This window comes from Myxocyprinus asiaticus, chromosome 37 (assembly GCF_019703515.2).
Source record: "Myxocyprinus asiaticus isolate MX2 ecotype Aquarium Trade chromosome 37, UBuf_Myxa_2, whole genome shotgun sequence".
NCBI classification, from domain to species: Eukaryota; Metazoa; Chordata; class Actinopteri; order Cypriniformes; family Catostomidae; genus Myxocyprinus; species Myxocyprinus asiaticus.
The window spans coordinates 41,661,639-41,675,464 of record NC_059380.1 but is presented as its reverse complement, the minus strand read 5'-3'; the positions used below and the strand labels follow the sequence as shown (position 1 = coordinate 41,675,464).

Genomic DNA, 13,826 nt, shown 5'->3' with positions numbered 1-13,826 from the left:
CCAATTTACAAAAAAAAAAAAAAAAAAAAAAAAGGGTAAAAACCTTAAGTGGATATTCCACCAAGACTGCCATGCTATCTGTCATGGAGTCACTGAGACAGGCGAGAGCAGGATCCAGATCATCTGTTCTTATTCTACTGGATAGATCTGCAGGCTTTGACACCATCAACCATCGGATGCCCCTGTCCACTCTCTCTACTCTGGGGGATTGTGCTTGGCTGGTTCAAGTCCTGTCTCTCAGGTAGGTCTTTCAAGGTAGCCTGTACAGAAGGGGCTGTCCAAGTCACAGCAGCTACTTAATGAGGTACCACAAGGCTCTGTGCTTGATCCACTTCTCTTCTCCATTTACACATCACTGCGACCCATCATTCAAGCACACTGGGTTTTCTTACCACTGCTACACCAATGACACGCAGCTCTACTTGCCTTTCCAGCCTGATGACACCACGATGACTGCTCGGATCTCGGCCTGCTTGGCAGACATCTCAGCCTGGATGAAGGAACACCACCTTCAACTCAACCTAGCCCAGACCGAGCTCTTCGTCTTTCCAGCCAACTCTGCTGGTGAGCCACAACATCACCATTTGGCTGGATTCATCTACATAATCACCATCCAAAATGGTCAGAAACCTAGGGGTAACCATCGACAACCAACTCAACTTCACCGACCACATCTCAAAAACAGCCCGATCATGTAGATTTGCATTCTACAACATTAGGAAGATAAGACCCATCCTCTCTGAACATGCTACACAATTCCTTGTTCAGTCTCGTTATATCTAGGCTGTATTTCTGTAATGCTCTTTTATCAGGCCTTCCTGTATGCGCAATCAGGTAGGGTTGGGGTGGGGGGGGTCTGTCTCTGGGTAATTAGTATGGGAGTAATAAATGGTATGCTACTCCAAACATACCAATGTACAGAATATGTAAGTCTGCACAACACAAATGAAGAACAAAATAAGTCATACTGCATACTAACCTTCTAGTGATGATCTCATGGGACAAACAGGCCGGCACGAACATGGCCCTGTCAATAAAAATATGAAATAGCCAATCAGTGATTGGTTTGTGTGTAAAACATCTCGTATTTGAATCTAAACATTGTGCTGCAAAAAAATGATCTTTCAAGTGTTGAAACTCATACGGGACGTTTTTCAGGGTGTTCCTGAGTTCATTCCCCAGATTCTGGATGTATCTCCACTGTCCCTCCTGCAGAGTCTGACCAGTCAGATGAATATTATCAACCGTCAGTTGAGCTTCATCAAACAACCACTGAACCACAAACACCGGACCTGAGAGAGAACAGAGAGATGCTTCTCAATGTGATGCTGTATGTAAATCATGACATAAACAACTCCTGCTGGAGACACTAGAGGCAGCAGCATCACTCACTCTTCAGTGTGGGATGAACTTTATAACCGAAGAAACAGTTCCACTCTTCACCCTCAAACTCCCGACGACAGTGTTCTGGTACCACACTGCCCCAGAACCTGATCACCACAAAATACAGAATATCAGTATGTCTGTCTGTCTGTCTCTCTGTCTGTCTGTGTGTCTCACCTGATTCCTCTCTGTATGGCGTCGGTCGGAGCGCAGTTCACCGTGTCGATACAGTCTGTAGTTCGGTACTGTTGATTATCTAGAAACCAGCCAGAGTCGGCAAGCCCTCGCACTTGAACTGAACCATGACCCAACTCCTTCAGCAGCTCTGCCACACGATCCACGTTTAACAGAACACCTGTACCGCCAGCACTGAGACACATACACATACTGTATATAGAGTTCAGTCACTGATTTGTCTATTTAATTGCAATAGATCTTAAGTAATTTTTATTTGTACAGCGCTTTTTACAATACACATCTTTTCTAAGCATATGGCAAGCCAAACTGACATTTAATCATGCAGAATATGAATTACAGATATCTGTAACTCACTTTTTCCTAGTTAAAGGAATATTCCGGGTTCAATACAAGTTAAGCTCAATGCACAGCATTTGTGGCATAATACTGATTACTAGGGGTGTGACGAGATCTCGTGCCACGCGATATTAAAACGTGACGATATTTCTCGTTGAGGTGAAAAGCTGTCTCACGATATCAGCATGATGGAGTGTGAGGGTGAAATTAGCATAGAAGATGCCGCCGCCACTTTTAAATCGTTTGTGTGGCAGCATTTTAGGTACCCGGTGTAAACAATAAATGGCGATAGAGTGAGAGACAAGACACGAACAAAGGCTGTGTCTCGTTTGGAAAGCTGCATCCTCTGGAGGTCGCATTTATCGGCCGCATACGTCATTGAGGCTGTCTCTTTTCATTTTTTTCGATGACGTATGTGGCCGAAAAATGCGACCTCCTGAGGACGCAGCCTTCCAAACGAGACACAGCCTAAATGTTAGCACTGTAAGAAAATAGTGCCGTACACCGCGGCTAACACAAGCACTATGCAAAGACACCTACAGAACCACCGCAGCTGTCAACTAAAATCAACCAGGTCTGAAGAGACTCATGTGAAATCATACAGGAGAGAAGACAGTCAGATGAGTTTGTGGCAAAACCTTTTACAGTGCTTGCATATTGTTCTGTCTTTTACTGCATATGATAATTCATACTCAAAGTAGAACTGAAGTGACATTCATTACAAGATGATTAGTTAAAACATTTCAATATGCACCTGCATTGTTTTGCATTTTGTGACTTTCAGTCGAATAAAATACTATTTTTTCAGTCATACACACTACCGGTCAAAAGTTTGGGGTAAAAATCTTTTGATCTGAAGGCGTATGCTTAAATGTTTTAAATTAGTTTTGTAGACAAAAATATAATTGTGCCACCATATTAATTTATTTCATTATAAAACTAAAATGTAAGTTTTTGAAATGGATGACTTGGACCAAATAATAAAGAAAAGCAGCCAATAAGTGCCCAACATAGATGGGAACTCCTTCAATACTGTTTAAAAAGCATCCCAGGGTGATACCTCAAGAAGTTGGTTGAGAAAATGTCAAGAGTACATGTCTGCAAATTCTAGACAAAGGGTGACTACTTTGAAGATGCTAAAATATAACACAGTTTTGATTTATTTTGGATTTTGTTTAGTCTCAACATAATTCCCATAATTCCATTTATGTTATTCCATAGTTTTGATGACTTTACTATTATTCTAAAATGTGAAAAAAACTTTTGACCGGTAGTGTATATAGTGTTAAAATATCGTCTCGTTCTCGTGAGCTAAATGTATCGTCACACCCCTACTGATTACCACAAAAACATTTTTCGAAAAAAGCACAAATGTGTGTTCCAGTGAGACACTTACAAGGGAAGTCAATGGGGACAATTTTTGGAGTGTTTAAAGGCAGAAATGTGAAGTTTATAATTTTATAAACGCACATTAATTCTAATGTTAAAACTCATGTATTATTTGAGCTGTAAAGTTGTTTAAATCATCATTTTTAGAGTCGTTTTATGGTTTGTTGACATTAAATCATCATGGTTATGAAGTTGTAAAATTGTCTATATCTTTCCACAGATGCAGTTAGTAAGTGATTTTATGACAGTAAAATCATGTTTACACACATATTGTTTATGTCTTGTGTCTATACTTTTGAAACAGTGAGTATTTTAATGTTTACAGATTGACCCCATTGACTTTCATTGTAAGTGTCTCACTGGAACACACATTTGTGCTTTTATTAAAGAAAAGGAGGGACGAGTCGACATTAATTTATGTGATCATCAATATTATGCCACAGTTATGTTTGTATTGAACCTGGAATATTCCTTTAAAATGCTAAATGTTGAGATCAGGAATTACCACTATAAGTGAAAATGTAATTTTTTTTATATGACTAATTACTGTATGTTTGCACTGTTAAAAATATTAATCTTTCATATAAAAAATGATGTCATTACTTGTGGAAATACCCATTTTTTATATCAAAGGTGGATTTTCAAATTTCAATTAGTAAAAACATAATTACTGATATCTGTAACTGCATTTTCACTAGAAGAATTTCACAATGATCTGTCATTCACTCCTGTTTAAAACACAATTACAGATATCAATAGTTAATTTCTTACTAGTCAAAATTCCAAATACATGTATCAGCTACTGAATGTACTTCTGACAAGTAAACATAATAATTTTTAATATCAATAATTACATTGTTTCTAGTGCAAAAGTCCATTCATGTTATCAACCAGTGAATTTCAACTAGTGTAAATGCTATTTTTTATATATATATATATATATATCTGTAATTTGTTTTCATTTGTTTCACTGTTAATTTCAGGTACCTTTAATATGATTTTAACAATTAAATAGCCTTTTAAGATATCTTTAATTACTCTTCAGTTTATTGATATCGAAGATATCTTTCCAGATATCTTCAAATTAACTTGTTGAAATTAATTGTCAGATTAGAAAGATTATCATTTTTACTAGTTGTTTTCAATTGTTGATATCATAAAAATGATCATTTTTACTTTTAAGAAATACATAGCTGATATGAATATTTGGACCTGAACAAAATTAATTATAGGTATCTGCAATTGCATTTTTAAAAGGAGATACAGGGCTCCAGACTAAAGAAATTACTTAGGAGCCATTGGCTCCTAAACTGAAACATTAAGGAGCCAAATGACTGTTTTTAGTTGCCAAATCTCAGAATTGCTCAATTTAGATTGATGTTCAGAAACAAGATAGAAAGTAGAAGAAAAGGAAGACAGCTGATAACCCATTAATCTGAGGTTTAATAAACAGTATATATAGTTGAGAAGATGCGTAAGTTTGCATTCCCCTTTTGTCTCATCAATGTTCACATCCCTTTCATAATTTATACAAATATAACAGATACATTTTTTTTTATTTAGTACTGCTCTTCAGAATCTACATTACAGATATTAACATATAGTATGCATATAGTAGTGTGTTGTCTTACTGTGCATCAATTAATGTTTGCACCTTGTGTAATAGTTGTCAATTAAAAGTCAATTGTCCTAAGTGCCAAAAGGTTGATATTTTATATATATATATATATATATATATACAATTTTAATTGTTTTAAAATATTGCCTTAGTCTTTCTTTACTGTTACCGGATGGCCCAGACACAGAGACTACAAGAGTGCAAATTGAATGAAATCCCAGATGCAGTTTATTGTGCTAATCCAATCCCAATCAATAATTACCAGAAGAAAATAAAGTGGTACACAATATGGGACTTTTAATTATAAAGATGCCCCAAATACACATAAGACTCTTATTTTGAAATGTCTGTGCTCCCAGTTGTGAGCTCACTGACGGCTGATTCACTGAGAAAGTGACTCTGGGTGAATTCCAAAGGGAAGTGAGCATCCCTAAAACCTACTCCCTCCGAAGGGCTGAGCTCTTGAAGTGGGAACTCTGGAGGGAGCAGGGCACTCGCGTCTCATGTATGGCCATTTGGAACACCCTTGATGAAGGGAGTAATGAAAGACATACATCACTTCCACTTTATCTTCACCTGATACATTACCATGACGACACAGCACAGCTGTTCTAACAACACGAATCTTTATTTATTGCTGTTAATTGTTTGCAAATATATATACCTTTTCTAATAGTTTTTTTTCCAAACATTACCTTTTGTATGTTATTAAAAATTTCTTACAGTTGCTGTTTTAATAATAATAATAATAATAATAATAATAGTAATATATATGTACATAAATGTATATAAAATACATGAAAGAACATTTCCCACTGAAGGTTATTTGGTGCACGAGAGGTCTTAATAATAAATAAAAACGCCTACAGTAAAAAATGGGCCCTGTTTTTGGAGTATCTCTCTGCTTATGGCCATCTACTATCTTATGTATGAAGACGAATGTAAACTGTGGAGAAGTATCTGTTTTTTTTAACATGTAATTTGTTCCGATAGACAACCTCGCTTTAAAATATATCACGAGGACATGCCACCCAGGGTACCGTGATCATAAACGGTCAAATTACTTCCTCGAAGTGGCCATCACTTGTACCCTTCACTAACGGCCTTGTGGAAGGGCCATCCGTGGAGGGCTTGAGTTGTTACTTTCGTTTGAAACACCCCTTCGTGTGGTGTCCCCTTCCCGCAGTGCCCCTCAAGGGTGCAAAAATGCTGTTTGGAATTCGCCCTCTGATTCAAACTGCTAACCTGAGCTCCTGAGTTAACACCCTCAGTTCTTTTTGGATGATTCATGAAAAAGACCCCGTTCAAAAGAGTCATTTGATCACGACTCTCTCGTGCTGGGTTTGTTGTTGTGTGCAGTGCAGCGAGCTCATCACAACAGAACAGGTGACGCGAGACACACTGGTGCGCGCTCTAAAGATGTATTCAACTCACAATTTGATATCTGACGAAACCGCATATGAACGCACACAACCCGACTGTCGCCAGTGACGAATAGATTTTAAATTATTGTCGCAATCAATTATTTTTGGTTGCATTTGCGACCATTTTAGTCGCAGTCTGGAGCCCTGAGATATCAGTAATTGTTTTTTTTTCTTACCATTTTTTATATCAACAATTGCAGGTATTTTCGCAAGTTATGATGTAACTTGGATATCAAGAATTTGTTTTTACAGGTGTCAACCTAAATACTGATATCATGATTAAATGTCAATTTGGCTTGCCATACAGTATCGGCTATGACATGAAACGGTTCACCAGCTATAGTACTTTGTTATTTGATTAAAGGAACAGTTAAAGGAACTTTTATTCACCCTTATGTTGTTCCAAACCCATATGACTTTTTTTTCTGTGGAACACAATAGAGTGCAATAGTGCCCCACCCACTTATTCAGCGTCTGGGTTTTTTTCCCATTCATTTTTTGCAAAGGCTTTTCAAAAAATCCTCCATAAAAGAGTTATAAGAAGTCATGAACCAAACCAACCAGCTCCAAGGTGAATCACAACATCACAAATTTTGTTTTGAGGCAAAAAATTATTTGAAAATTGGGCAAAAAGTCAAAGGTACAAGTCTATGTACTTACCGTCTTTCACGAGGGTGCAAACTACAATCTCATGAATCACTGCGAATGATGTAATAAAAAAAAAATTAAAAAAATATGGGAATATATAAAATTATTGATTTTAGTTGTTTATTATAAGAATAGAAACAATATAGTTTACGTTTATTGTGAAACATTCCGATAAACAAATATATAAGTAGTTTGAGAGTGCAGGGAGATCGACTGGTTTGCATCATTCAGAGTGTGTCATGGGAATGGGCGGTCGCATCCGGTTTTATTTCGCGGGCTCCGTTGGTCGCGGTTTTCTGATTGGTGAAGCATTCTCTGCTGGACCATGGGAAATGTAGTTGTTTAACAGGAATTCCGCTATTATAGATTATTTAAAAAAAAAATATTTCTCCCTTTTTCTCCCCAATTTGGAATTCCCAATTCCCAATGCGCTCTAAGTCCTCGTGGTGGTGTAGTGACTTGCCTCAATCCGGGTGGCGGAGGACGAATCTCATTTGCCTCAGCGTCTGAGACCGTCAATCCGCGCATCTTATCACGTGGCTTGTTGAGCACGTTACTGTAGAGACCTAGCGCGTGTGGAGGCTTCACGCTATTCTCCGCGGCATCCACGCACAACTCACCACGCACCCCACCTAGAGTGAGAACCACATTATAGCGACCACGAGGAGGTTACCCCCAACATGACTAGAGTCACCCAGCATGCCCTGGATTCGAACTTGTGACTCCAGGGGTGGTAGTCAGTGTCAATACTTGCTGAGCTACCCAGGCCCCCTGCTATTATAGATTTTTAAACAATGCAGTTGAAATAACACAGACGGATGTCTTCAACAGAAGCATATACCGTACCATCAATAAACAACCTCTGAGCTTAAGGCAGGGCTGTCTTTAAAGGTTTAAAAGTTCGCTTTGAAAATCAATTTGTCTATGGAAGAAATTAATGGGATTTTTACTTCCGGAACCAGACTGTTCTGCCAGTTTTTTTACTCTCCATACAATGGAAGTAAATGGTGACTGATGCTAAAATTTTGCCTACAATCTGCATTTGTTTTTTCACAGAAGAAAAACACATTTCGGTTTGGAACAACATGAGGGTGAGTAAATGATGACTTTTATTTTTGGGTGAACTTTTCCTTTAATCAAATTACACAGTAGCTGGTGAACAGTTTTGCGTCATTGCCGTTACTGTATGGCAAGCCGAATTGACATTTAATCATGATATCAGTATTTAGTTTCATAGAATATTTATTTGTGGTTGAACTCACCCACTTCATCGTAAAAACAAGGACACACACACACACACACACATGCTCACTCACTCACCTGCTGCCTGCCAGCAGCAGAACTTTAGGGTTGTCGAGTCCTTTTTTAGTCAAAAGCTCCTTTATAACCTCCTGAATGATCAAAGAGCCCATGAACGCGTAATCATCTGAACACACACACAGGATGAGTATAAAAGGAAAACCTAGTGAGCTCCCTACCTAGGCAGCATTTTTGAGCATGCCCAATCAAACAAGGATGATGGCCATAAATGTCTAGGTGGGGAGATCACTGGCAAAGAAATGAGATGGTAAGTTTAATAAGTCTGTAACAAAACATGTACCATGGTAATACCACTGTACTCTTTGAAGTTTTTTTTAGAGTACCATGTAAATAACATGGTGTATGAATATGGTAATCATTTTATTTTTTTTTTACCCAATTTGGAATGCCCAATTCCCAGTGTGCTTTTTTAAGTCCTTGTGGTCGTGTAGTGATTCGCCTCAATCTGGGTGGCGGAGGATGAATCTCAGTTGCCTCCGCATCTGAGACCATCAACCCTCGCATCTTATCATGTGGCTTGTTGAGCGCATTGCCACGGAGACATAGCGCGTGTGGAGGCTTCACGCCATCCACCACGGCATCCGCGCTCAACTCACCACGCGCCCCACCAAGAATTAACCACATTATAGTGACCACGAAGGAGGTTACCCCAAGTGACTCTACCCTCCCTAGCAACCAGGCCAATTTGGTTGCTTAGGAGACCTGGCTGGAGTCACTCAGCACACCCTGGGATTCGAACTAGCGAACTCAAGGGGTGGTAGCCAGTGTCTTTTACCACTGAGCTACCCAGGCCCCGAATATGGTAATCATTAAGTATCATGGTATTACCAAGGAGTGTAAATGATATTGAGTGTGTATTTTACTCTGGTCTGTCTTTGCTGTCGAGCCGCTCCACACGTCACTGGAACAGTATGGTACAAACCTAGAAACACACAACCAGCAAACACTGTCACCATGACAACACACATTATAACAATCTCTCAGGACAAACAATAGTCAATGAGACCATGTCTTAGTTGTGAGTTCATCTACTTCCCAAAACTTGACAGATAAATATTTAGCAGATACAGACATTAAAAATGTACAGTCTTTCACCCTGTCTACACTGGACGCGAGTGGTGTGTCAAAAGCGAATCACTCCCATTACAATCAATGAAGCTGTCTACACTGGAAATGTCTGTTGCAATGTCACAATGTGCAGACAGTGGACGGATACCCCGTTCTATTGCTGACACACTTCTGAGCTACTCCAGCTCAGGAGCACTTTATTTTCCGTCTGAAATGAAAAATATTTTTTACCAACCAAATGTCAGACATCTTTTTCACATGAATTTTATTTGAAACATATTTAAATAGCTTTTGAATGTTACATTAAATCCAGCTTGTGATGTTCCTGGTCTCTGGGCTATTAAATAAATAATATAAATAATATAAAGATGTGCCCATAGACTCATCCATACTAAAACAGCACTTTCCTCCACATAAAACAGTGCGTTTCGACAACGCACATCATTACAGCAAACTATGGAAAACGATGACATTAGGAAACTGAAAACTGAGTTTTGAGTTTTCACCCACACCTATCATATCACTTCTGAAGACATGGATTAAACCACTGGAGTCATATTACTTTTATGCTGCCTATATGTGCTTTATAGGGCTTCAAAGTTCTGGTCACCATTCACTTGTATTGTATGGACCTACAGAGCTGAAATATTATTCTAAAAATCTTCATTTGTGTTCGACAGAAGAAAGAAAGTCATACACATCTGGGATGACATGAGGGTAATAAATGATGAGAGAATTTACATTTTTGGGTGAACTATCCCTTTGATGCAATTAGTGTTGGGCATTGATACAAATTTCCCGATTAGATTTGTTTCTGATTCACAAGCTGTCGATTGTTCCGATTTCGATTCTATATTGTTTCATATGGTTATCTTTCAGTTATAATGTCCCTTTTGCTTACATATGAAAGAAAATATCTCCCAAATAATGCTGTTAATTATACTGGTGACTTTAAAACTAGGTACATTATGAAATTATATATTATTAGTTTTTCCATTATTTTGGTCACCTTTTTTTTTCTCCCAATTTGGAATGCCCAATTCCCACTACTTAGTAGGTCCTTGTGGTGGCGCAGTTACTCACCTCAATCCGGGTGGAGGAGGACAAGTTTCAGCTGCCTCCACTTTTGAGACAGTCAATCCACACATCTTATCACGTGGCTCATTGTGCATGACACCGCGCAGACTCACAGCATGTGGAGGCTCATGCTACTCTCCGTGATTCATGCACAACTTACCACACACCCCATTGAGAGCGAGAACCACTAAATGAGACAAAGAGGAGGTTACCCCATGTGACTCTACCCTCCCTAGAAACCGGGACAATTTGGTTGCTTAGGAGACCTGGCTGGAGTCACTCAGCACACCCTGGATTCAAACTCGTGACTCGAGGGATGGTAGTCAGCATAATACTCGCTGAGCTACCTAGGCACCCCACATTTTGGCTTTTACAAAATGAAAAAATCAATATATTCCGTCAATAAATCTGATATTATATTGCTTATATTATATTTTGTTACATGTTTGTTTTTTAATTGCAAAATGAGTACTATTTACAGGTATTTAAATTGATATTTTAAACACGTGCTAAAACCAGACCTGTGTCTTTAAGAAAACCGGCAGTTCTGTAAAGAGAGTGTGCAGATGAGCGCATTTTAACGAGAGGGACTCAAATTACTTTATCTCATCTGTGCTATGCGTGATTAGAATTAAATGTTTTTACTTTTGTTGTTATTGATCAACAACTGACAATAAAGAACAGAAAGGATATTAAAAGAGACATAATTCAATGACAAATGGATTGTGTGTATATCGTCTTTGGACACATTACACAGAACGAGCCAAACCAAACTTTTACTCTCAACATGCAGTGAAAGGATCTCACTGCCAAACTTCTACACCACTATACTACTCAATCTCTGCTGAACTTCTACACCACTATACTACTCAATCACTGCTGAACTTCATCACTATACTACTCAATCACTGCTGAACTTCATCATCACTATACACCTCAAACACTGCTAAACTTCAACAACACTATACTACTGAATCACTGCTGAACTTCAACATCACTATACTACTCAATCACTGCTGAACTTCATCACTATACTACTCAATCACTGCTGAACTTCTACATCACTATACTACTCAATCACAGCTGAACTTCTTCATCACTATACTACTCAATCACAGCTGAACTTCTTCATCACTATACTACTCAATCATTGCTGAACTTCATCACTATACTACTCAATCACTGCTGAACTTCTACATCACTATACTACTCAATCACTGCTGAACTTCTTCATCACTATAATAATCAATGCTGAATGTCTTCATCACTATACTACTCAATCACTGCTGAACTTCTTCACTATACTACTCAATCAGTGCTGAACTTCTTCATCACTATACTACTCAATCACTGCTGAACTTCTTCATCACTATACTACTCAATCACTGCTGAACTTCATTATGACTACACTACTCAATCACTGCTGAATTTCATCATCACTAAACTACTCAATCACTGCTGAACTTCATTATCACTACACTACTCAATCACTGCTGAACTTCTTCATCACTATACTACTCAATCACTGCTGAACTTCATCACTATACTACTCAATCACTGCTGAAATTCTTCATCACTATAATAATCAATGCTGAATGTCTTCACTATACTACTCAATAACTGCTGAACGTCATCATCACTATACTACTCAATCACTGCTAAACTTCATCACTATACTACTCAATCAAAACTGAACTTCTTCATCACTATAATACTCAATCACTGCTGAACTTCAACAACTATACTACTCGATCACTGCTGAACTTCTTCATAACTATACTACTCAATCACTGCTGAACTTCAACATCACTACACTACTCAATCACTGCTGAACTTAATCACTATACTACTCAATCACTGCTGAACTTCATCATCACTATACTACTCAATCACTGCTGAACTTCTACATCACTATACTACTCAGTCACTGCTGAACTTCATCACTATACCAATCAGTCACTGCTGAATTGATCACTATACTACTCAATCACTGCTGAACTTCTACATAACTATAATACTCAATCACTGCTGAACTTCATCACTATACTACTCAATCACTGCTGAACTTCTTCATCGCTTCACTACTCAATCACTGCTGAACTTCATCATCACTATACTACTCAATCACTGCTGAACTTCATCATCACTATACTACTCAATCACTTCTTCAACACTATACTACTCAATAACTGCTGAACTTCTACATCACTATAATACTCAATCACTGCTGAATTTATCACTATAATACTCAATCACTGCTGAACTTCTTCAACACTTCACTACTCAATCACTGCAGAATTTCATCATCACTATACTACTCAATCACTGCTGAACTTCATCATGACTATACTACTCAATCACTGCTGAACTTCTTCATCACTATAATAATCAATGCTGAATGTCTTCAGCACTATACTACTCAATCACTGCTGAACTTCAACACTATACTACTCAATCACTGCTGAACTTCTACATCACTATACTACTCAATCACTGCTGAACTTCTACATCACTATTCTACTCAATCACTGCTGAAATTCAACACTATACTACTTGATCACTGCTGAACTTCTTCATAACTATACTACTCAATCACTGCTGAACGTCATCATGACTATACTACTCAATCACTGCTGAACTTCTACATCACTATAATACTCAATCACTGCTGAATTCATCACTATACTACTCAATCACTGCTGAATTCATCACTATACTACTCAATCACTGCTGAACTTCTACATCACTATAATACTCAATCACTGCTGAATTCATCACTATAATACTCAATCACTGCTAAACTTCATCACTTCAATACTAAATCACTGCTGAACGTCATCATGACTATACTACTCAATCACTGCTGAACTTCTTCATCACTATAATAATCAATGCTGAATGTCTTCATCACTATACTACTCAATCACTGCTGAACTATAACATCACTATACTACTCAATCACTGCTGAACTTCAACACTATACTACTCAATCACTGCTGAACTTCTACATCACTATACTACTCAATCACTGCTGAACTTCTACATCACTATTCTACTCAATCACTGCTGAAATTCAACACTATACTACTCGATCACTGCTGAACTTCTTCATAACTATACTACTCAGTCACTGCTGAACGTCATCATGACTATACTACTCAATCACTGCTGAACTTCTACATCACTATAATACTCAATCACTGCTGAATTCATCACTATACTACTCAATCACTGCTGAATTCATCACTATACTACTCAATCACTGCTGAACTTCTACATCACTATAATACTCAATCACTGCTGAATTCATCACTATAATACTCAATCACTGCTAAACTTCATCACTTCAATACTAAATCACTACT

General features: G+C 38.0%; 1 protein-coding gene across 1 annotated transcript in view; it reads right to left on the bottom strand.

Annotated features, from left to right (window-relative positions):
* LOC127428118 (palmitoleoyl-protein carboxylesterase notum1a-like) overlaps window positions 1-13,826 on the bottom strand; it is a 69,702-nt gene that overhangs the window by 1,971 nt on the left and 53,905 nt on the right. Inside the window, exons 5-10 of the mRNA XM_051676213.1 lie at window positions 9,180-9,238; window positions 8,317-8,422; window positions 1,561-1,752; window positions 1,393-1,490; window positions 1,145-1,292; window positions 980-1,027 (exon numbers count right to left, since the gene is read on the bottom strand). Coding sequence (XP_051532173.1) covers window positions 980-1,027; window positions 1,145-1,292; window positions 1,393-1,490; window positions 1,561-1,752; window positions 8,317-8,422; window positions 9,180-9,238 — 651 coding nt within the window. The remainder of the gene's footprint in view (window positions 1-979; window positions 1,028-1,144; window positions 1,293-1,392; window positions 1,491-1,560; window positions 1,753-8,316; window positions 8,423-9,179; window positions 9,239-13,826) is intronic.